General features: G+C 43.9%; 2 protein-coding genes and 1 long non-coding RNA gene across 8 annotated transcripts in view; 1 reads left to right on the top strand and 2 right to left on the bottom strand.

The window, feature by feature from the left end:
- Positions 1-1,819: 1,819 nt before the first annotated feature.
- On the top strand, positions 1,820-24,371 carry LOC140696068 (uncharacterized). 3 transcript variants are annotated; one of them, XR_012072063.1, is made up of 5 exons: positions 1,820-1,970; positions 2,146-2,194; positions 7,878-7,985; positions 9,421-9,628; positions 20,800-24,371. It is a non-coding gene; the product is annotated as an uncharacterized lncRNA (long non-coding RNA). The 3 variants fall into 3 exon arrangements; XR_012072061.1 differs by lacking the exons at positions 1,820-1,970; positions 2,146-2,194; positions 7,878-7,985; positions 9,421-9,628 and adding exons at positions 19,061-19,375; positions 19,905-20,126 and having other exon boundaries at positions 20,800-21,053; positions 21,677-24,371; XR_012072060.1 differs by lacking the exons at positions 1,820-1,970; positions 2,146-2,194; positions 7,878-7,985; positions 9,421-9,628 and adding exons at positions 19,061-19,375; positions 19,905-20,126.
- LOC116280307 (spermatogenesis-associated protein 31D3-like) lies at positions 3,297-12,725 on the bottom strand. Its single transcript, XM_031677234.2, has 4 exons — positions 12,511-12,725; positions 8,649-8,694; positions 8,001-8,061; positions 3,297-7,721 (listed from the first exon to the last, which is right to left on the bottom strand). The coding sequence occupies exons 1-4, from the start codon at positions 12,709-12,711 to the stop codon at positions 3,425-3,427; spliced, it is 4,605 nt and encodes a 1,534-aa protein (XP_031533094.2). The 5' UTR covers positions 12,712-12,725; the 3' UTR covers positions 3,297-3,424.
- LOC107033502 (spermatogenesis-associated protein 31D4) overlaps positions 17,374-24,405 on the bottom strand; it is a 145,240-nt gene continuing 138,208 nt past the window's right edge. For all 4 annotated transcript variants that reach the window (XM_072959652.1, XM_072959653.1, XM_072959654.1 and 1 more), the window contains 4 exons: positions 23,313-23,469; positions 22,638-22,683; positions 22,019-22,079; positions 17,374-21,736 (listed from right to left, as the gene is read on the bottom strand). In XM_072959652.1, coding sequence (XP_072815753.1) covers positions 17,425-21,736; positions 22,019-22,079; positions 22,638-22,683; positions 23,313-23,469 — 4,576 coding nt within the window. In that variant the 3' untranslated portion in view covers positions 17,374-17,424. The remainder of the gene's footprint in view (positions 21,737-22,018; positions 22,080-22,637; positions 22,684-23,312; positions 23,470-24,405) is intronic.

The raw sequence follows: 24,405 nt of genomic DNA, 5'->3' as shown, positions 1-24,405 counted from the left end.
GAATCTATATTGATATAAATAGCAAGCAAATAATTAAGTAAGTAAATAAATAAATTGAAACTTTGACGTGGAGTAAGATATTTGTTTTGTTTTGGAATGAGATATTTTTAAATTGATTGCAAAAATTCAGCTCTTAAACTGAAAAATCTTGCAATCTTTTGCAGGGGATGTAGTTTACTGTGAGAACTCTAGGATTTCTCTGCCCTGCACATTTTATCAGTTCATCCATGTAGTAGCTGACTAGTGATAGGGAAAATGAAGTGGGAGGAGTATGGAATGGCTCCTGTGTGTCATATTTGAGTGCCCAGATACTATTAATTGATGGTGGTAAGATACAAGAGAGAGAAAGTTGAGGACAAAGGAAGACAATGGATTAAATTTAGATTTTACATTGAGGATGTTTAGCATATATATTTCACTGGCTTGACACTCAGAGGAGAATCTAGCACTTAAATAGCTAACCACATGAGTGGATTACTCATTGAAAGAGGCTGGAGAAAGAAAAAAGCATTTAGCCTATGGCAGAAACATGGCTTAATCAGATATTTAGGAAAATCTTAATGCTGTCTGGAATAGCAAGTACAATTATTACCAAATATGGAAAGCAAAATATTAAAATTTCAAAAAATTAGAAACTACCAAAATGTCAACAAAAAGTAGAATTTAATATTGTAGCACTTAAGATGTTATAATTAAAAATGTTATTTATGAAACTTTATAATAACATAAAAATGTTTATGATAGTGGGTGTTTTTCTTTTAAAGCAGGTATTATTTAAGCAATGTAAAAATAGGTATAGCAAAATCTGGAAAGAGATGCATCAAAATGTTAGCAGTAATTATTTTGAAGGCAGGAATCTATTAGATTCTTCCTTTTATTTTTCCTTACCTTTCCAGTTCACTAAATAATACTTTCTAATACTGAAAACAGTCACAAAAAAAAGGATTGTCTTCCCTCTTAAGATAAACATGGCTACCATTACTGATAAACCCAGAACCTGGACGTACAGCAGGCCCACAATAATCCATGAATGTATCAATACCTCCAACTAAAGCATGTTACCTGAGATTTTCTGCTTCCTAAAAAGCTTGCAGTCCTTTCTGCGGGAGAGCCTCATGTTATGCTGTCCTGGATCTTGCAGGGCGTGACAAATCATTCTGCCTCTACCCTGTCTGTCCACTGACATTAATGCCTTGATAGGCTTTTACCTGGGGCTCCAACAAACCACTCTTATTAGACTCACTGATGAGTCCTAGAGGGAATTAAATTTCTGGTTGGCTCCTCTGAAAACAACCACCCTAGGACTGTGAGTATCCTTCTCAGTCACTGGTCCTGCAGAGAATCAGAGGTGACTTGTTAATTTAGCGTTTGGACTGGCACCTTGACGTCTCACCGTCCTTCTGACCTGTGCAGAAGTGCCACTTCCAAGGCACTGGGCTCTCTGGGGGCTGGCAAGGCCCACGTGGTTAACTGCAGCGGGGCCCCCAGCCCATTCCTTAACATCAGCCCTTAACACCATTCAAACTCTTGTCTGTTCCAGTTCTCAGGGCCAATCCATTACTACATACTAGCATCTCCGCACATCATGGACGAAATCTGAGACTTGGGTCACTTGTGCAAGCCCAGGCAGCCAGTGGAAAGTGTAGCCTTAACAGTCGTCAAATTTGGCACTAAATTTGTTACTAAGATCACCTCCACAGAGTTTCTTGAGTGCCCACCACGCGAAGGGGGCGGATGTCCGACAGGCGCAGCCCGATCCCCAGGGCTTCCGAGGCGGCTTGGTGTGGTGGCTCACACTCAGGGGCTGAGAGGCCGCGCGGCCCACAGGCCGGAATGGAAACGGCAGACAGAGGCAAAGACTCTTCAGGCACGGCAGAAGGGATCCAAAACCTTTCGTTATAACCTGCCTTTGAGTTAAACCTCGACTTTTGTCTTCCAGAAGCGACAGAAACAGGAGCCAGTAGCCTGAGGTGAAACGTCAAGCAACCTGCCCGGTGCGGTCGCCATTACAAAGCAAAATGCCACTGCTTCTCAGGCCCCGCCCATGAACGTGATTCCCGCCCCTGAACGGGATTCCCGCCCCTGAACGGGATCCCATCCCCAGAGCACACTGGGTACAAATCCCTTCTTTTTCCGTTTCTCCAGGGGTTTCTGAGCTCCACTGCACACTCGCCGCCGTCGCCGCCGTGATGAGGTAAATGCTGTCTCTGTCCTCTGGGATGGTAGATAAATAAGCCAGATATGTTCCACATGGTGTGAAAAGTGTTGTGAATTAAAAAGTAAGGACAGATCGCACTGTGGGAGGATAGTGCTATCAAGCTAAGTATCCTGAAGAGATTTCTCTCAGGAGCAGCTCTTCCTGTTCTTCTAGGTGCTCGTACAAGCAGGGAGACCTCATTGTTGAATTCAAAATGTACCTTCCAGACAGATTAGCACCTCATGTATAACAGATTCTTCAACCAGACCCACTCAGTTCCTAGACCCTGCCCTGGCCAGCCCAGTGTCCATAGCTGCAAAACCCATCCATACACACCCCACTCAGTGATCATCCACCTGTGAGACACTCTGGACTCAGCAACTTTTTCTAAAGGAAAGTAAGTCACTATTTTCAGGAAAATATTCATATCCCTTGTCCTTTTCAGAATTACAAATTCAGTCTTCCCTACTGCTCCAGTAAGGGTAGAGGAAGGGGAAGGGCAAAGTGTTACCCACTTGCATTAGGGTAAGGTAAGGGATGGGAAACATGGCCCATCACCACAAACTTCACAAGATACAGAAGGGCTCTTAGGAGCAAGTGACATTTATTCCTCACTAAGAGACCAAGAAAAAGATTTCTCTCTACCACTAACCGTAAGGACTAAACATCCTCCAAAACTCTGAGGCAACAGAGGTGAATTCTGGTTATATTATGCCAGAGTATCTCATCCCACCCTATAGCTATATATAGTGCAGGATAGTTTGAGATTAGAGTAAAGAGATAGTTTGAGGCAAGTTCTGGACTTTAAGGGTTTTTCTCATTTTGGAAAAGCCTGAAAATTTTTAGAGTAAAGGTTTTGTACTTTTTATAGAAAAATAAAGTTTTTTTAAGTACAGGACATCTGAGCAAGATCAAATAAAGGACCCCAAGATAAAACTGAGAAGGCCACTGTCAGGATCCCTGCAAGGAACTGGTCATCTTTTAGAAGCCAAGAGAGGAGATCAGTATGAGCTGAACTATACCTCTTCCTTTCCCTACACACAAGTCCCAGGATACCCGAAACCCATGCCCCCAGTGCAGTACACAGAGAATGCTAATGTTTCTCTATTAGAAGGAACATTTATTGAGGAGGATCAATATTCTCGGTTGTATACTAAAGAAAAATTGTTCTCATCAGAAGATGTGTTATCATGAAATCTGCAAGTTTTTTCAAGGACTGAATGAGTTCTATGGGGAAATTTTTTCTCCCTGGAAGTGCTGGAGAAGCAATTTCGGTTTGAATAGAAGACTCAAATCTCTGAACACAGTGCCTTTATCAGGGGTGAGAGTGGCCGAAGGGACCTGGCATTCTTCGTGCATGCAGGTGGGGCTTGGATGGAGTACAGGCTCCCTGGACGACAGGGAAGAGGGTTGAGTCTGGCATAATACCTGGTCTTCAAAGGCCACAACTTTCTGGTGATGTCTGATCCTGTCTCTGTTCTGTCTGACACTTGTAAGACAACTCTGGTCAGCAGAAACATCTTCTTGGTTAGAGGACTTGGTACTTGCCCATTCCTCTTGCTGTGAGTCAGAGAGATCCCCACAGTTGAAAGGATGTGCCTGGTCAGGTTCTCCCTGGGTCTGAAGTTCCTTCTTGTGCTGACTTAACTCCGAGGTCTCAGATTCGAACCTATGTGCCAGTTTCTCCTCTAGGATCTTCCCAATGGCTGTCATGAGCTCCTGAGCTTCAGGAGGCCCATAATTCACAAAGACAGCTGCACTTTCAACTGAGTCTTGATGCTGCACAGAGGTTGACATGAATTTGGCTTTTTGCTGGGGACTTTCCTGGTCTTTGATTTTTCTTTTACAATCAATCCACTGAAAAAATTGCCTCATCTTTTTTTTGAAGTAACTTTCAGGAGGAAGCTGTTCATTCTGTGACAGAGATGGGGAAGTGTCCTTTAATTCTTGGTTCTCAACAGGGTGGCTCTTCTTTCTGGCTTTAGATGTCCCTTTTCCTGAATCCTCACTTCTGTATTCCCCTGCTTTGGAGCCCAGAGGTCTCACTCTCTTATCTGGGCACTTCCATAAGACGTGCTTAGAGGGATCCCGCCACTGCTCTGTGCTGATCCCGCTGTCCTCCAGGTGGACATGCAGCACCTGGGAAGCCGCTGTGTCCCCACTGGAGATACCCTGGGCATGAGTCAGTGAAGACTTGGAAGGCAAGCTGTCTGAAGTCAGGGGCATGTCAGTGGGACAGTGTTGAGCCAGGCTATGCTTCTCACTCTCCAGTTTAAACTTTAACTCACTGAAAAGCTGTTTGTGCAGGTCTGATACTTTAGAGTCTTGAGGAACAAACATTTTTGGTGAGGGAAATTGAGTGGTCAGAGTAGTTTCTACTTTATTTGTATTGACATTTGTCATTTGGGAGCTTTCCAACTTGCTGGTTGTCAAGATGTCACAAGATCGTGATTTAAGAGCACACAGCTTCTTGGCCTTGAATGTCTCACTGGGCATGTTGGACATGAAAGAATGTTCTAAATTCTTCTCCCACATCTTTTGGCCCTGAATCATTTCCACTCTATCACTGGAGTTCACATTCTCATCCCTTGGCTCATGTCTACCCCCAGCTTGCCTTATGGGCACCTCTGAAGTGCATCTGTTGTCTCGTACAGTCTCCCTCTGACTCACTTTGTCTTTGTCTCTGTGTGTGAGGAGCTGAAAAGTCTGTCTGCCACGCTCAATTGTCTGGATGTTTCCTGCAAGCTTCTGGTCGATATCAGAGTGTGATGGTTGCAGAGTCCCCTGTCCTTCATTGCCCACAGATGAGATAACAGGGAGAGGACGATCCAGCATGGTGACTGAATTTGTAGTTCTTACCTTGCTTCCCTGAGAAGTTTTAGAGCTTCCTTCAAGGAGCTTGGAAACCTCACCTTTGGAATCCACCCCAGAAATATGGATGGTTGAGGAGGGAAAGTCAAACTGGGGGAGAGGCCATGTTTTGGTTTCTCTCAATATATAGAATTTTATGGATTCAAGAACCTTGAGAGGCAGTCCCCACCTCTGACTCACACGAAACCTTAAAATATGGGCTTCGAGTACTTTTAGGGTATTGGGATCAAGAAAAGAAAGCTCTAGAGTGCTAATCTGGCTGTAGACCTTACCTACCATTGTGTTTTTTGAATTTGTGTCTTCCATATTGGTCTGAGAACTCCCGGAAAGAGGCCATGTACTGTCGTCAGCCAGCCATGAACGACACACACCTATAGGAATCCTACCCGCAGTGATCTGCCAAGACTTCGTGCTCACATGTAATCTAAGAATGGTTTTTGTTTGATTCCAGTCTGTGTCCTTCCTTGAGACATTTAATAATTCATTCCCCAGGTGATTCCTTGAGTGACACACACAGTTACTTTTTGTCTCCAAGGCAGCCCTTAGATTGTGTACTAGGTAGCATCCTGAAACCCTTTGTGGGCTGTCTTCTGGGCCCTTCTCTAAAATATACCCAAGATTCTTCCTCATGTCATTCCTTAGCTGAAACTGTGTTGGAACCCTCTCATGAAAACTTCCTGGGAGACCTAACTGACTTTTCCCTACATCGTTTCTACTCTGGCCCTGAAGCTCAGAGAGTTGTAAGTGAACATGTGTGCTTTTCTGCTGAGGTACTTCTGTTAATTTACACTGAGGCACCGTCAATGTTGTTGACTCTAGATTCCTACAGGCTTGGAGATACCAGCGAGGAATTAGTCTCCTTGGAACATGGAGCTCCAATTTTTCCTGGGGTTCTCCTGGGATAATATGAAAATGGCCAGGAAGGATGGAGACTGGTACATAGGTGTGGGGAGACCGGCTGACTAATGGGAGGTTGGGAGCTTGAGGACAAGTGGCTTCTTGAGATTTTTGGAGCACAGGAACTAAACCGCAGAAACTTCCCTTCTGTTTCTGCAATACATGCCGTTCCAGGTATTGATTTTCAGTTGCAATGTGAAAGTCTGACTCATTCTGGAATCTATGGAAAGACACTCCACAGTCCCCAACCTGGGATGGGGAAGACGGTAGAATTGGGAGTCGGGATTGAAGGTGGACCTGGGGCCAGACCTGACTGAAAATTAGGGGCTGGGATTGGGGCATAGTTTGAGGCAAGGGTTGCGGATGTACACTGGGGAGGGGGCGGGGGTGAGAATGAAGAAGTGGCGAAGATTCTTGATCCTGCATTTTGACTGCAGAAGTATTATAGATTCCGTTGAATAAGATGAAATGAGGCTCTAGTGGGAAACCACGACTAGAAACCAGGAGAGTAGCCACTAGGGACTCACTGTGCAAGGAGGGAAGACCCCAGAAGAGCTGGTGATATTTCTGTGGCAAATTTTCCCCCAAAGTCTTGACATATGGGAGCTGCTGACAAATGTGCAGCTGCTCTGATTTGCTTTCAGTATTCCAGCCAGCTTGGAGGGCTGTACTATCCTGTGTGTCAAGCGACTGCAGTGAATTCTCTGAAGATGTCTGTTGGTACTCAGACCACATTTGTTTTGAGAATGATGCCTCTTCCTTCTCTTTCTTCTCTAAATGCTGGAAGGCCATTTTCTTTTTTATTTGTCTCTCCAAGAGTTCCTGGATATTAAGGCCAAGGAAAGAATGGCTCATTGCCTCCATGTGCTTGGTAATAGAGTCTCCCCAGAGACAGGTCTCTGGTATATGGAAGGAAACAGGCTCACGCTGAAAATCAGAGTGTGATAATGTGGGGAGAAACACGGTGTTGGCATGAGCCTGCCACCAGGAGAAGTCTGAAGTTGACAGACTTGAATGATCAGTGCCTCTGATTGTTGGAACACAAGCGGACAACCCAGCAGGGCTATCTGGAGGTGATTTCTCCAAAACAGGTTTCAGTAAGATGGCAAACGATTTAGACTGAGTGACAGTTAAAGTGCAGTCTGGCTGTGGTGAAACAGGCAGGGTTGGTGGTGCATGATGACAAGCAAATGAATCAGGGGGATTCACTGCCTGGGACAAAACTGGTAAGGAGTTGATATCTTGGGAAAAGGTGGGATCAAGAGAGAAGATGGTATTCAGAGGCATCGTGCCCTCTGCTGGGACAACAGGATCTGCTGTCTGAGTGTCATGTGTTAGGAGAGGGGGAAACGCAAGGGGTTGGGGTGAGGAATAGTCCACTGGGAATTCAGAATCCAAGGAAGGAAAAGACTCTGGTGCCAGAGAGTGACCCAGAGGTGAGGGTGAAAAAAAGTCAACTAAGGGGGTCATTGGGTTAGGTGAGAGACTAGAGTGGGGCAGTGGGGAAGGTTCAGACAGGGAGGCTGGTGCTAGGTCTCCTAGAGGGACTACTGAGAAGGCAGGGGACAGAGTAAATGATGACTCAGTCACAGGAGATGTAGAAACCAAAGGGGATGCAGAGGAAGTAGCATCTTCCAGGGCCTCCGGGTACAGCAGCCAGTTGACCTCAGCCGTTGCATTATTACACACCTCACAGAAGGGGTCTGGACATAACAGTTGACGAAAGCGGGTGGTATCATCATGCCGGCCCAGGGGGCTGCAGGAGACAGGAAGTACAAAGCTTCAGCCAGGACCAGAACAAACATGAAACCCTGGCAGTTCTGGCAATAATATGGCTGCCCAGTGTATACTATCCTTTCACATTCTTTTACTTCCTTAATCTCACAGTGTATCTTTTATCCCTTTCTCCAAGGCTTTCCCATTCTGAATCTGAGGATTTTCTCTCCCATGTCAATCCCAGGCTTCACTGAGGCTCTAGAAATTCAAATACTCCATTAAAAAGAGGGATACAGGAAACAAGGTAATGTTTAGTCACCTTTGTAGAAGAGAAAGCACCTTCCTTTCCTCCTCTGCTTCGCTCTGGCAAGCTCTTGAACCTAAGAAACCAGGAGTGTGATGAAAAAGAGACCTTACAGGAGGCTGAGTAGAATGTCCTTTAGTGGGACCCTTGGTGGATTGGACTTAGAGAGCCCCAAGAATTAGGATACAGGATCACATGGTCAATGATAATAATAACAAGGCTCAAACATGTATGTTGCTTTATCATTCACAAAGGGCTTTTATAAGTGTTATCCCATGTGATATTCAGAACCACCCTTTGAGAAACATAGCTCAATGGTTATTTACCTCAAAGAGGAATCTGATCATCCAGGAAGTCAAAGGACTTTTACAAAGTCAGGACACAGAAGTTCTGACTCTCAACATCTCACATGGCCACCTGCTGGGAAACACCCATTGCCCAGGTCCATCACTGCTTCAAGCCCAGCAACGGGCAGAGCAGGGAATCTGAGAAGTGTCTCAGGCTCCAACTGCCTTCCCATGAGCCTCTACTCTGAGAGCTCTGGGTTCTGACAGGGACTGTATCTAGCAAGTGACGTCCTCAGAGATCATGGACATGGGACCTCATGGAAAGGACAGGAAGGGTCACCCTTGGAGAGATCAGGTGGAATAGGCAGAACTTTACCTTTCGATGTTCCACCTTTCCTTCTCCTCTTGGCTCTGCCCTGATGCTGAGAACAAAAAGAAAAGAATGAGGGGCTGAGACTCATTTCTCTCTCCTCTCTGGGAGACTCAGATATTCATTACCCATGGTTAATATGAGTCTCTACTTTAATTAATAGAACTTTGTGTTCTATCCTTCGACCAATTTTAAAGGTTTAAAATGTTTCAATTTTTCCTTCCTTGAAAAACTCAAAGACTTTTTTCTGTAAGGTCCACACTTGATATTCTCAGAAGTCATCTGCTCAAGGAGGGCAGAGAATCTGAGGCCAACAGTCACATCCGTGTCCCTCAGATAGGACCCTGTATCCTGGAGCCCTACCTCCGGACTCTGTTCAGAGGCTCAGCACTGCTGCCCTGATCAGCCCAACACAAAGGAAGGCTTGGTGGAGAGATTCCTGACATGGGAATGTGACTCATGATCAAGTGCTGGGGAACTCTGTTCTCTTGCAGAGATCCCAAACTCTCACTAACCCAGGGCCAGGAACTTACTGTTTGGGATTTTACCCTGGAATCCTCTGAAACACTCAGACGGTGTGCGGGCTTCAAATGGAAGCCTTAGTCCTCCTGAACCCCTAGCCCTGCCTGGTCTATTTCCCTAGAAGGATGGTGTTCTGTCCTCTCCTTGGACTTCCCGACTCAGGTATCTCTCTGACCCAAACAAACTCATTGAGAAATGTTAGAAAAGGAATACGAAAATAAAGATTCATCCTTTGAGGGGTAACTTCTGCTTCCAGCTCCAACATTTAAAGAGCCTGGGAGTCATCCCTGCAGTCTTGAGAAGAAGCAAAAAGCTGAACAAATTGAAAATCAGACTTTCCTTGGAGCATTAGAGGATTGAGGCTGCAGAGCAAACCACTCTCCAAAATCTTCAGAGAGGATAAATGCAGAGAATTGTAGTTGAAGTCACCTTACCTGGAGCAGAAGCCACTGAAGCCAAAACTGGTAGGAACACTTAAAATGACACTTTGACAAGTTGGTAGAGGATGCATGTGGGCTAGCACGAGAGTGAGAACCTCCTAGAGTCACTATATTAGGGGGACCTCCACATATTCATGGGTTTTACCTATAGGAACCCTGCCAGATTCTCAAAGTAAAGAGCCATGAAAAATGCTTATGTTTCTGGTGGGGGAGTGTAGGAATGGGAAAAAAGGTAACAATTCTGAAAGCATTTTGAAATATTCCCTGAATGTTCTCCATAACAGGAGCTTACTCAGCAGAGGAAAAGACAACCAGAGTCTTATCCCATGTGGGAGAAGGGAAATTATCCAACTCCAGCTCCCTCTAGCCTTCCTGTCTCTTCTAAAGAGTGAAAAGAAAGAAAGAGAGGAAACAATTAGAAATGCTCATGAACATCAAAACCCAGGAACACATGCCCGCTAAAAGGCATTTAATAATATTCCCTTCCCCGGCCGCTTACTATCACACATCAACAGGGCTCCAGGATGATAATAGAGGATCATAGCTGAGAGAACTGCAAGACATAGGCTCTATATGAAGAGGAGATTTAGGGAAACCTAAAGACACCGGGGGAGATTAAAACAAGGACACTACAGGAAGTTGAATTCTCTGACCTACAGCTACAGTAAATATTAAACACAACCCAACACCTAGACAGATTAACAGAAAATTTCACACTAAAGGTCTCTTTACTTCAGTTCCTATTACCCAGTACATCATGTCTGGCTTTCAACAACAACAACAAAATGCAAGGTAAGGTAAAAGACAAGAAAAAGCAGTCTGAATAGATAAAGCAAGCATCAGATCGACATTTAGATATGACACAGATTTTTGAATTATGACACATGGAATCCGAAATAACCTTATATGCTAAGGGCTCTAAGAGAGAAAGTAGAAACATGCAAGAACAGATTAACAATAAACAGAGGAAAGGGGAACCCTAAGAAAGAATCAAAAGGAAATGTTAGAAACCAAAAACACTAACAGAAATGAAGAATGCTTTTAATTGGCTCATCTGTAGATTGCCTATGGCCAAGGAAGGAATAAGTCAGTTTGAATATATGTCAATAGAAACTTTACAAACTGAAATGTGAGAAGAAAAAGAATTTAAAAAAATTTAAACCCAGAATATCCAAGAATTGTGAGACAGTTTCAAAATATGTGACATACATGTAATTGAAATACCAAAAAGAAGAGAACAGAGCAGAAGAAATATTTGAAGAAATAATGGCCTAAGATTTTCCAAAATTAATGATAGATTAACCATAGATTGTGGAAGCTCAGAGAACACCAAGCAGTATAAATACTAAGGAAGTCTATACCTGGACATATTTTATTAAAGCTGTAGGAACCTGAAAGATAAACTCTTAAAAGAATCCAGAGGAAAATAAACATCCTACTGCTAGAGGAACAAGGATAAGAATTATGGGCTTGTCATAAGCCATGCAAACAAGAAGAGAACAGAGTAAAATATTTAAACTGTTGAAAGGAAAAAAAAAAACCACCATCCTAGAGCTTTATATCTAGTGAAATTATCCTTCAAAAGTGAAGGAGAAATAAAAACTTTCTTAGACAAACCAGAGAATTCATCAGCAGCAGACCTGCCCTGAAATAAAAGTTAAAAGAAGTTCTTCAGGGAGAAGGAAAATGATAACTTGGATCTACGTACAAAGAGGGGAGAGAAGGAATAGATGAAGGTAAAATGAAACTTTTATTTTTTATTCTCAATTGATCTAATAATATTAATGATGATGTATTGGGTGATTACAATATATGGATAAGTTAAATGAATGACATCAATGTTACAAGGGACAAGAGGGTGGAATTGAGAACTCTGTTATAAGGTACCTGCACTACCTATGAAGTGGTATATGTTATAGGAAAGTGGACTTAGATTAGTTATAAAAGGATATTACAAATTCTGGGGCAACCACTAAAATATTTTTTAAAGAAGACAACGATATGCTAAGAGAAGAGAGAGCATAGAATCATATAAAGTGCTTGTTTAAAACCAGAAAAGGCAGAAAAAGAGGGGAGGGGGAAAAGTTGTCTATAAATGCTCACTTTAAATATAAAGATACAGATAGATTAAAAGTAAAGGGAAAGAGAAAACTGTACCATGCTAACACTAGCAAAAGAGCACAAGAGGAACTATATTAATTTTACACAAAGTAGACTTAAGAACACGGAAAATTATCAGGGATAAAGTAGGGCATTACATAACAACAAAAGGGTTAATTCTCCAAGAAGATGCAACAGTTCTTAACATGTATACTGTCTAACAACAGAGTGTCAAAATATGTAAAGCAAAAACTGGCCCAACTGCAAAGAGAAATAGATGAATCCACTGTTACTTTTGGAGACTTCAATACTCCTCTATCAGAAACGGACAGATTCAGCAGACAGAAAATCAGTAAGGATATAACCTGAACAGCACCATCAGTCAACTTGATCTAATTAGCATTTATAGAATACTTCATTCAACAATAGAATACAAATTGTTCCCAAGTACACATGGAACATTGACCAAAACAGACCACATTCTGGGCCACAAAACACACCTTAACACATAAAATAGAAATCATAAAGTACATTTTCAGACCATAATGGAATTAAACTAGAGATCATTACAAAGGGATAGCTGGAAATGCCAAAATGTTTGAAGAATAAACAGCATGCTACTAACACATGGGTCAAGGTAGAAATCTCAAGAGAAAAAATATTTTAAACTAAATGAAAATTAGAATGCAACTTGTCGAAATTTGTGAGACACAGCAAAAGCAGTACTTAGAAAGAAACTGATAGGATTGAATGCATCAATTTGAAAAGAAAGACTTAATACCTTTGAGGGGCTTTGGTTTACTGACCTGATTGACGTTTCGCTGTTTCCAAAATACTGGGAAACATGAATTCCTCTTTAGGTAGCACAGTGAAAGAAGAAGGAACCCCACCCCACACACAAAGGCAAGGATGGGAAAACCTAGGAAGTTGAGCAGGAACTCAGCCATGATGTAATAAGGCTTCTCAGAAAGAAGATGGTCTGAATCATCAGAAGTGCATTGCTGCATCAGGCATCTGGGCATTGAGAGTGCACATTCTAGACTAGAGTTCTAGGCCCACATCACAGAGGTTTAGCATAGACTCCAAAGGTTCTTGAGGGTGGGGGAGGGGACAACACAGGAGAGATGAACCCACAACCCTTCCCCTACCACCTAGTCCACCATATCTGTCCATCCCTCCAGGGCCCTTTAGATACCTCTAACTTACCTTCCACCTCCATACATTCCCCAGACCCAGACCATATATTACCTTAGTGAAATTTTCTATTTATTCCATCTGTTACCCAGATATTACCTGAGACTCTTTTACTGCTTGGTGATCTCTCTTTGGACCCCACATAAGCTTTAAAAGTCTGCTATGCCCAGGGATTTACACCTCAAGATCCACTCTGCCCTCAACTACAGCTTCTTCTCAAACATAATGTTTTTACCTGTGTGAAGTCAGAAATATACCCAGCAGCAGCCCCACACCGTCCCACATCTCCTAGAAAGAATCCACATTACCAAAAAGCATGAGAATACAGAGTAGCCTGTACCAGTGAACAGGAAGCATGACGAAAAGGGAAATGGGCATGGCACACCCATGAACCCACGGCAAGCAACTTAAAAATCTTAGTACTTCTTTTTCCCCAAAAATCCCACTTAGGCTGTTCAGCTCCCAAGGGTCCTCAGATCTAGCTCCCTTCACCCATAGTGTCTCAACCCACTGCTCCTCCTTTCTTCTGCCAAATCCTGTCTCTCCCCACAACATTTAACATTTTTCCTTTATTGTGCAGGACACAACCTGCAGGACCAAACTCATCTTGATTTAGGGAGTAGGTTTCTCTTTGGCATAACTTCTAATGAGCAGTTACATTTAGAGACAGCTTTTGGCTTTTTTGAATCACAGGTATGGTTACTTCTTCATGAAAAGTTTTATGATTTTTTTCCCCATCTATTTGCTAACTTTTCACCAAAATTCCTTTTGGCATGGCTATACCTTTTTAAACAATAGTCATTTTTGTTGTTACATTTGGTGTATATGTATTGACTTTATTTCCTTATGCTAGCTAGTCATTTAATAGTTGTAACCCTTATAGCTTCATTATTTAGATTATAAACTGCTGAAATTAAGCCCTGTGTCATTTCCTTGCTTTGCATGCCTGCATTCCCTTGCTGATTCCAATGAATCAGTCTTGACCCAGACATCCCCATTCTTTCCCTCCCATATGAGGAAGCTTTACCAGTAATGACAGCTCTTTCTCTGCCTGTCTTCTGCATCCACAGCTCCACCATTTTTGCTACCCAAAAGAAAAGCCCACCCCATCTCACATACCCTCCTCCCTTGCCTGCAGGAGATGTGTCTGTTCAGAAAAAATCCCTCTACATATCTTTGTATCTCTGGTATTGTTGTTGTTGTTGTTGTTAACAGAAAGTCTAGTCCTGACTGTCCCTAAGGTTCTTATGTTTCATGACTGTAAAACCATCCTTTAAACTCTGAGCAAGATAAGCTCCACCAAAAATTTTTCCAGGTGAGTAGGGGTTATAAAAATGACACATCAAATATACTCTTAAAAAAATGGCCTTGTTATAAAAAAAGACTGAGAAACACTGATCCAGATTAAAGGAGACAGAAGACACATGTCAACTAAATGCAATATGTGATTCTACACTGAATCCTGTAATGGAGGTTTTTTTAAAAAGCCACAAAGGACATTACTCAATAAATTGACAAAAATGGAATATGAATGAGATATTAATTAAAAGTTTTATGCCATTGTTAAATTTACTGAAGGGGATAAATTACTGTATGTAAGAAAATCTTGTTCTTAAATACACAATGATACTCAAGGAGAAGGTGCATGATACAGGAAATGTATTCTCAGATGTTCAGGAATGTATGCATATTTTTCATATATATGTGTATGTGTGTTTATTCATATAGAGAGGAAAGGGAGGCAGGGACTGAAGGAGACAGAAACAGACATAAAGAGACAGGAGAGAGATTGCAAATGGGTCAAAGTGTCAATAGGTAAGTCTGGATAAAGGGTAGATGGCTTTACCAACCATGCAACTTTTCCACAAGTTTATTTTCAAATGAATACATTTTAAAAAATATATTGACTGCTGTTCTGAATTGTGCATAACCTTTGAGATTTCTGGCTTTGATTCCTGCAGCTGCCACCACCACCATATCCAGACCCCAGAAGGGTTTAATGCCAACTATAAAATTTATCTCAGGTTCTGTCCCAGGCAAGGAATCTGGGATCCTCTGCACATTTCAGCAGTTTTACAGAATGCTGGAGAATAGCAACTACCACCTAAAAAACAAAAAAGGTCTTTCAAACTTATTCACAATATGAAAAAGGACCCCCAATTTGTTTTCTTATCTGGTGCCACCACATCATTCATCTTCTGGGGTTCTGTGGTGTGAACTGGTTTTCCAGTGCTTTGTCTGCTCTGCTTGTCAGCGACCACTCCTTCACCAGATTTCCATCTTCCAAAAATGTGTTGACATCTTTTGTTGTATCCTCTCTCCTTCTTGTTATCTTGAAGTGCTTACTCTTTTTAAATTCCTTGTTTTAACCACTTTATTGAAATATAGTTCACATACCATAGAATTCACCCATTTAAAATAATTCTAGGATTTTTAGTATATTCACAGACATCTGCTTCACTAGAGTCAATTTTTAAAACATTTTCCTGACTTCAAAAAGAAACCCCGTAAACTTTAGCTATTATCCCCCTCATCCCCCGGGCCTAAGCAACTACTAATCCACTTTCTGTCTTCTCTAGGGCTCCCTATTCTGGACATTTCTATGAATGGAATCATACATGGTCATTTGTAACTGGCTTCTTTAACTTAGCATAATGTTTTCAAGGTTCATCCATGTTGTAGCATTTATCAGTGCCAAAAATATTATACTGTATGGATATATCGTATTTTATTTACCCACTCATCAGCTGATGGATATTTGGGTTGTTTCCACCTTTTAACTGTTATGAATAATACCACTATGAACATTTGTTTACAAATTTTTGTGTGGACATATGTTTTCATTTCTCTTGCATGTATGTACCTAGGAGTGGAATTGCTGGGTCATAATGGCAACTCTATGTTTAACATTTTGAGATACTGCCAGACTGTTTCCCAAAACAGCTGCTCCATTTTTCATGTCCATGAGCAATGTAGTAGGGTTCCAGTTTCTTCAAATTCTCACCAACACTTGCTTTACTCTGACTTTTTGATTCTGGCCTTCCTTGTGTGTGTGAAGTGTTATCTTAGCAGCTTTGATTTGCATTTCCCTAGTATACCTCTTCACGTCCCCCACCCTGGGCCCCATCCCACCTTTTGTCCCTCCCAGGGCCTCCAGAGAATCTGCCTTCTGCAACCATAAGCGTCAGATAACGTAGGATCAATGACCTAACTCTGGATAAGAAGATGAAAGTAGGGAGAGAAGGCTATAGTGGTCATCTATTTTTTGGTGGTTGTTGTCGTTTTAACAGCCAGCATCCATAAGTCTGTTTGGAAGAACTACCTCAAGTGCTCTCTAGGACACTCACACTATTTTTGAGTCGCAGACAGTACAAGTGGAGTTGCCTTCCGTCTAGACCTCAATTATAAGGATGGGTATGTGTGCAGCTTTGGTCAAAAAAAAAAAAAAAAAGCAGGCCCATGGTGAGCCCTCAAAAATCTGTAACCCTAGTGCATAGTCTAGGACTCACCTCTGGTTCATGAGCTGCAGGTATTCTGGGGGAGGTCTACCATGCCTCCACCAAGGATATTAATATCAAAGGTCGCCCTCCATCCTGATAGGTGAACTGTACACAAGATCTTGTATACTGCTATCAAACATAGATAGAAGGAAAGCACCAAGTTCACCTTCCTCAAAGAGGGGGATGCCATGCTCGATGACATCCCTGGATATATTGTTCTAGCACTCAAGGATACCCCCGTTCCTTTTTGGTGTAAGGCATGGGTGTGGTGTGCAGTGTTCTGATCAGCCTCAAGGACATGATCAGGCTGAGGAACGGGGGAGCAGGACAGGGTCCCAATATGGGAATGATGAGGCATAAACCTTTGTTCCATCAGGAAGGACGTTCTTTCCTTCACTTTTTCTTACTATCCCACTCACTTTAAGGCATCTTTTCCTTACACTCAGCTTTATGACAGATTCTTAAGCAGCTTCTATGCTGTGCCTAGACCTTACCACAACCAGCCCAGGACCCAGTACAGCAATAACCCCTGCCCAAACAGTGCCATTCAGAGTTCAGCCACCTGTAGGAGCCTCTGGTCACTGGGTTCTAAATAACGATTAAGCTGTTGTTTCTTCAGCTTTATTTTCAGAAAGTATTATACCTGTCTTAACCCTCTTCAGACATAGAAGACCTGTCATCCCTCCTTCTCTAAAGGATATAAAACATTCAGTGAGGGGGAGTGTAGACTGCTATGCATTTTCATTAAGGCTGAGTTAAGAGGCAGGAGAGGAAGCCTGTCTCCTCAAGCTTCATCAGGGAGGAAATGGGCTTTTAGGGCACATGATACCTATTTCTCAACAACAGCTCCAGGGCACTGGTCACCTTTTAGCCAAAGTCAAAGGAAGCAAGCAGTAAGAACTGAACTCTCCTTCCCCTACAAACAAGCCGAGTTACCCCAAATGCATACCCCCAACACCATACACAGAAAAGATATATTAGAGAAACATTTATTGGGAAGAATGAATATTCTCCACAAAGAAGGAATTATTTTGGAGTGGGAAATTTTCCTCCATGGAAATCCTGGAGAAGCATTTTCTGTCTGAACAGTAGAGACAGATCCCTCAACACAGTGCCTTCAGCAGTGGTGACGGCAGCTGGAGGGCCCTGGCCAGCTTGATGCCTGCAGGTGGGGTTCAGATGGGGCACAGGATCCCTACGGGGCACTGGTGGGGGACGTTTCTGACACAATAGCTGGTCCTTAAATGCCACAACTTTCTGGGGGTGTCTGTTCTTGTCTCTGATCCGTCTAGCACTTGGAGGATGACTTGGACCAGCAAAGATAGCTTCTTGACGGCAAGACTTGGTATTTGTCACTTTACAGGAGGGAGCCTCATAGTTGAGAGGATGCCCCGGAACGGGCTCTGCCCGGATCTGCACTTCTGCCTTTTGCTGAGTTTTCCCAAACTGCACTGGGGAAGGAAGGGGCTCTTGAGAGCAGGTGACATCAGTTGCATGCTGACACCCCAGTTTCTCCTCTAAGAACTTCCCAATGTCTGTCATGATTTTCTGAGCTTCAGTCGTCCTTGTAAAGGCAGCTTTACTTTTAACGAGGCCTCTGCTCTGGGCAGTTAATATGGGGCTGACTTTTTTCTGGGGATCTTCTTGCCTTTTGCATTTTACCCCAGGATAAAGCCATTGCAAAAAATGCTTCATTCTTTTTTTGATAAGGCTTTCAGGAGGAGGCTGTCCCTTCTGTGATAGGGTCTGGGAAGACTTGCTCCCAACTGTCTCTTCAACTGCCATCTCCTGAGTAGGGAAACTCTTACTTTCAGGTTGGGATGTCCCAAGCCCTGCATCGCCTCCACCAAGCTCTTCTGCTTTGGGTCCCAGAGGGCTCACTCTCTTTGCAGTTGGTGGGAAATTCTTATCCTGGCACCTCCTTAAGACATGTTTAGGGACCCAGGTCTCCTGCTGCTGCTCCATCCCGAGTCCTCTATCACCTAAATGGACATGCAGCACCTGGGAAGTGCCCATGTCTCCACCTGAGACACCCTGGGTATGAGTCAGTGAGGCTTTGTAAGTCAAGTTATCTGAAGCAAGGGACATGTCAGTAGCTTGGCCTTGAGCCTGGCTAGGTTCCCTGTTCTCCAATTTAAATTTTAACTCACCAAACAGTTGTTCTTTAAGGTCTAATGATTTAGGATCCGGGGGAACTGCTAGCTTTGGTGGGGGGCTTTTGGTGGTCACAGTAGTTTCTACTTTACTCTCATTCAGGTTTATCATTTGGGAGCTTCCTGGCTTGCTGGTTGTCAACATACCATTAGTTTTTAATTGAAGAGTCTCGAGCTCCTCAGCCCTGAATATCTCCCTAGACACTTTGGGCATGGAAACAGGCTGGGACTTCTCCATGTTTTTGCCCTGTTGCTTTTCTGCTCTATCACTGGAACTCACACTCTGACACTGTGGCTTATCTCTGGCCCCAGCTTGCTTTGCAGGCTGCTTTGGGGGGTGTCTGTTGGCTAGTAGAGCCTGTTTCTGACTTGCTTTCCCTCTGACACAGTGTGTGACAGGTAGAGGAGTCTGTCTGGCATTCTTAAGTCTCTGAACATCCTCTGCAAGCCCACGGTTGATTTCAGAGCGTGATTGTCTCAGGACCTTCTGTCCTTCTTTGTCCACAGGTGAGGTGGCAGGGAGAGAATGATCCAGAACAGAGGCTGAGTTTGTTGTTTCCACTATGTCTCCATAAAGAGATTTAGAGCTTCCTCTAAAGGACCTGAAGCCCCCAGATTTGGAGTCCACCTCAGAAATCACATCGGTCGAAGAAGGGAAGTTGGAATGGGACAAGGACTGGGATGAGGCATCTTTCAATTTAAAGATCTCTATGGATTCAGCGACCCTAGGGGGAAGTCCCCACACCATCCTCATACGAAACCTTTTGATATGGGTTTCCAGCATCTGGTGTGCACTGGAATCAACAAAGGAAAGATCCTGGCAGGTATTCAGGGAGTAGCTCTCATCCACTGATGATGACAAACTTCTCTGTTTTATTTGAGTGTGGGATTTCACAGAAAGAAACAATGTCTGCTTAATAGCATGCCATGAACTATGCACAGTCCCAGGGAGCCGGCCCTCACTGATTTCCTCAAACTTCTTGCTCAAATGTACTTTCAGGACATTTTCAAGTTGTCTCTGACTTAGACTCCCTGCTAATTCCCTTGAATTTTTCTCTGAGGGACTCTCCATCTGACTGTTTAGGTCTTTCTCAGAGTCATACCCCAGATCCTTATCTGGAGAGCTCTTTGGGTCATTCAACAGATGATATTTTGGGCCATTCTCTTGGCTATGTCCCTGATCCTTCCCCACATCTTCCTCTAGCTGGAGCATTTCTGAGTCCTTCTCATGGAAGCTTCCAGGTTTGCTCAATCCAACATTTAGATTTTTGCTACTCTGACCCTTAAACACAGAGATCAGTGAAACTCCATCATTGCTCTCTAACTCAGAAATCTCTGAAAATTCTCTTGGAGGCATCATCAGTGACACAGAGTCGTAGATTCTGCGAGGCAGGCCCCACCGGTGTTGGATGAGCCTCTTCCGAAGGTGATGCTCTAGTTTCTTCCGAAGTTCATCACTGAGAGGAAACTTTCCAGGAAGGATGGAGACTGAAACATGGGCCAGGGAGGGCCGGGAGTGAGGAGCATCAGAAGCTGATGGACAAAACTCTTCTTGAGATCTTTGGACCACAGAGGGTAAACCCCACAAACTTTTCTGTTGTTTCTGCAATATGTTCCATTCCAGGTGTTGAATTTCAGATGAGGCAAGAGACTCCGATTCATTCTGAGGTCTATGGAAACACACTCCACAGATCCTAATCTGGGGTAAAGGACTAGATGGTATGACTGGGAGTGGGGACTGAGACTGGGCCTGGGGCTGGGCCTGAGTGAGAGGTAGGGGCTGTGGCTCAGGTACAGTTTGAGGCAAGGGTTCAGGCTGAATCTCAGGCAAGGACAAAGGTAGGGGATGGGGAAGTAGTGGGGATTCTTGGCCTGTGGAGGTATTCGAGATTCCATTGAAAATAAAGATTGAGGAACCATCACCTGAGACACGAACAGCAGAAGGCAAGGACTCGCTGTGCAGAGATGGAAGACCCCAGAAGAGCTGGATACGTTTTTGCTGTAAATGGTCCTCTAAGGTCTTAGGATACTGCTGAGGCACATGCAGCTCCTTTGGTTTGTCTCTGCTGCTCCAAAAAGGAAGGGAGACGGCAGAGTCACGCTTATCAGCCACTGATTCTAACATTTTCCCTGGAGAATTTAGTTGGTAGTTTGGGCTAAGTTGTTTTGGAAAAGAATCTTTTTCCTTTTCCTTTTCCTTTTCCTTCCACGTCAGGCAATTGCTCCTTTTTTGGACTTGTCTCTCCAGGAGTGCCAGGACATCAGGGCTGAGAAATGAGAGGTTACCAGGCTCTACAAGGTTGGCTGCAGGGTCTCCCTCAAAAGAGGCCTCTGAAGAATGGAGAGCAAGAAACTCCTGATTGAAATCACATTGTGCCAAGGTCGAAGGGAACAAGTCTTTGGCATGAGCCTGCCACCAGAAGTTTGAGACTGACAGGCTTGAATGGTCAATGCCTTTGATTGTTGGGACATAAGTGGACAGTGCATCTGGGCTATCTGCAGGTGAGTTCTCGGGAATAGGCTTCAGTAAGATGGCAAACGATTTAGACTGAGTGACAGTTAAAGTGCAGTCTGGCTGTGGTGAAACAGGCAGGGTTGGTGGTGCATGATGACAAGCAAATGAATCAGGGGGATTCACTGCCTGGGACAAAACTGGTAAGGAGTTGATATCTTGGGAAAAGGTGGGATCAAGAGAGAAGATGGTATTCAGAGGCATCGTGCCCTCTGCTGGGACAACAGGATCTGCTGTCTGAGTGTCATGTGCTAGGAGAGGGGGAAACGCAAGGGGTTGGGGTGAGGAATAGTCCACTGGGAATTCAGAATCCAAAGAAGGAAAAGGCCCTGGTGCCAGAGAGTGACCCAGAGGTGAGGGTGAAAAAAAGTCAACTAAGGGGGTCACTGGGTTAGGTGAGAGACTAGAGGGGGGCAGTGGGGAAGGTTCAGACAGGGAGGCTGGTGCTAGGTCTCCTAGAGGGACTACTGAGAAGGCAGGGGACAGAGTAAATGATGACTCAGTCACAGGAGATGTAGAAACCAAAGGGGATGCAGAGGAAGTAGCATCTTCCAGGGCCTCCGGGTACAGCAGCCAGTTGACCTCAGCCGTTGCATTATTACACACCTCACAGAAGGGGTCTGGACATAACAGTTGACGAAAGCGGGTGGTATCATCATGCCGGCCCAGGGGGCTGCAGGAGACAGGAAGTACAAAGATGCAACCAGGACCAGAACAACGGGAAAAGGATCTGCTGACTTGGCAGGGGTGGCGTCACTTGATGCCTGCTGCCTCTTCACACCGCTCCACATTCATGACATCACAATATGCTCAATTGTACTCACCTGAAGGTCTTTATTCACATACCTACTCCTATGCTACCCCTTCCTATGACTACAGCAGGCTGCACTGAATCCCTGGAATTACATAGAACATGCTAAAGAGGGGTCAGGAAAGAAGGGGAAAGACTAGTCACCTTTTCAGAATAGAAATCAGCCTCGTTTTCTCCTCTGTTTCTCTCTGGTGACATCTCCAACCTGAGGAACCAGGAGAGTGAATTATATGTAAGGAAGGTAGAAGAATAGGTATTATATAGGAGTCCCTTTATGGGAAACTCTTGGGATACTACACTCTGAGAGACTCAAGGGTTAGTAGATGAGGTCAAATGGTCAGTGATATTAACAAAGTTCACCTACGTATGCTGCTTCATTTGAAAAGTACTTTCATATATACTATCTCATGTGATGCTCAAAATCACCATGTGAAGCACAGAAATCAGTGTTGCCTCAGAGAGCAATCTGATCATCCAGGACACAGAAGTTCTGACTCTCAACATCTCACATGGCCACCTGCTGGGAAACACCCATTGCCCAGGTCCATTACTGCTTGAAGCCCAGCGATGGGCAGAGCAGGGAATCTGAGAAGTGTCTCAGGCTCCAACTGCCTTCCCATGAACCTCTACTCTGAGAGCTCTGGGTTCTGACAGGGACTGTATCTAGCAAGTGACGTCCTCAGAGATCATGGACATGGGACCTCATGGAAAGGACAGGAAGGGTCACCCTTGGAGAGATCAGGTGGAATAGGCAGAATTTTACCTTTCGATGTTCCACCTTTCCTTCTCCTCTTGGCTCTGCCCTGACACTGAGAACAAAAAGAAAAGAATGAGGGGCTGAGACTCATTTATCTCTCCTCTGTGACACTCAGATATTCATTTTCCTTCCTTGAAAAACTCAAAGACTTTTGTCTGTAAGGCCCACACTTGATATTCTCAGTCAGAAGTCATCTGCTCAAGGAGGGCAGAGAATCTGAGGCCAACAGTCACATCCGTGTCCCTCAGATAGGACCCTGTATCCTGGAGCCCTACCTCCGGACTCTGTTCAGAGGCTCAGCACTGCTGCCCTGATCAGCCCAACACAAAGGAAGGCTTGGTGGAGAGATTCCTGACATGGGAATGTGACTCATGATCAAGTGCTGGGGAACTCTGTTCTCTTGCAGAGATCCCAAACTCTCACTAACCCAGGGCCAGGAACTTACTGTTTGGGATTTTACCCTGGAATCCTCTGAAACACTCAGACGGTGTGTGGGCTTCAAATGGAAGCCTTAGTCCTCCTGAACCCCTAGCCCTGCCTGGTCTATTTCCCTAGAAGGATGGTGTTCTGTCCTGTCCCCAGACTGCACATCTTAGGTATCTCTCTGAGCCACCCAAACTCATTGAGAAATGGAAACAACAGTAAAGGATATCTGCTGGGGGCTCATCCAGGGTTACTTACCTTTCGGATGTCTTTGGTTTTGCAGAAGGCTGGTAAAGATGGAAACCCCACCAGGTAGCATAGGAATAGAAGGAGCAACCCCAAGCTGCACAGGATGGTGAGGTTGGGGTCAATATCCAAGGATGTTGAGCCAAAGCTCAGACATGGGTCCGTAGGGCTGTTCAAAAATGAGAGAACATTCCATTTTCTGAATTCCATTGTCTGAATCGCAAGGCTGCCTGAAGTTTCTGAGCACTGAGAGTGCAGGCGCTTGACTATAGATCAGTGCATCACAGAACACTGAAGAGTCACAAAGGTTTCTGAGGGCAGGGCGGGGGAGGGGACAACATGAAGTAGCGTGCTCACAGCCCCTCCCCCACCCACCAGCCCAGCAGACCCCTCCACCCATCCTGGGCCCTCTAGGTCTCTCTGCCCTACCCTGCCATCCTGTTTTCCGACTCCACCCTTTCTTTCATTGTTTCATATATTTACTTTAATGAAAATTTCTGCTAGTTCCATCTGTAACCTAGATGTTACCTGGGTCCCCTTTTACTGTTTGGAGAACTTGACCTTGAGTCTCACCAGTTCCACTGCCCTGAAAGTCTAAAATACAGTCTGGGATTTTCACTTGTGGCCAGACATTCACACTCAGGATTATATACATCCTGAAATCCATCTTTCCTATAGAATATTTTTCCTACATGAACCCAGATATAGAACTTAAACTTCTTTCACTCTTAGTTTTGTGAATGTTGAATAACAAATTTTGCTTTTTGTTTCAGTCTGCCTTTACCATCTTCAGCCAGAGGGGCTGACTCAAATAATTAAAATGAGTAATTCATTATTCAACATTCACTAAACTAAAATCACTATAAAATCAATGTAAATAATTAAACCTTCAAATAATCTTGTGGATAAGTCTGAGGCACTAATTTTTCTGAAATGAATGAAGCTTAAACTGCATAAAGACTTTCAGGACATCCTAGAGAGAGAGAGAGACACACACACACACACATGCCTGCCCTTTGACAAACCAAGCTGATATTTTCAAATCTAAGAATAAAGTGTTTTCTCATTTTTCTTCAGTCTCTCATTTTTTATTTTGACTCCAATT

This window comes from Vicugna pacos, chromosome 4 (genome assembly GCF_048564905.1).
Source record: "Vicugna pacos chromosome 4, VicPac4, whole genome shotgun sequence".
In the NCBI taxonomy this organism is placed as follows: domain Eukaryota; kingdom Metazoa; phylum Chordata; class Mammalia; order Artiodactyla; family Camelidae; genus Vicugna; species Vicugna pacos.
This window is presented reverse-complemented; position numbering and strand designations above follow the sequence as displayed.

Coding starts and splice junctions, on each gene's coding strand:
- LOC116280307 (XM_031677234.2), bottom strand. CDS start 12,711: ATGCAGCAATGCACTTCTGATGATTCAGACCATCTTCTTTCTGAGAAG. Junction 8,062..8,648: donor GAAAGGTGGAACATCGAAAG/GTAAAGTTCTGC, acceptor CTGGTTTCTTAG/GTTCAAGAGCTTGCCAGAGC. Junction 7,722..8,000: donor GTGCTTTCTCTTCTACAAAG/GTGACTAAACAT, acceptor TGTCTCCTGCAG/CCCCCTGGGCCGGCATGATG.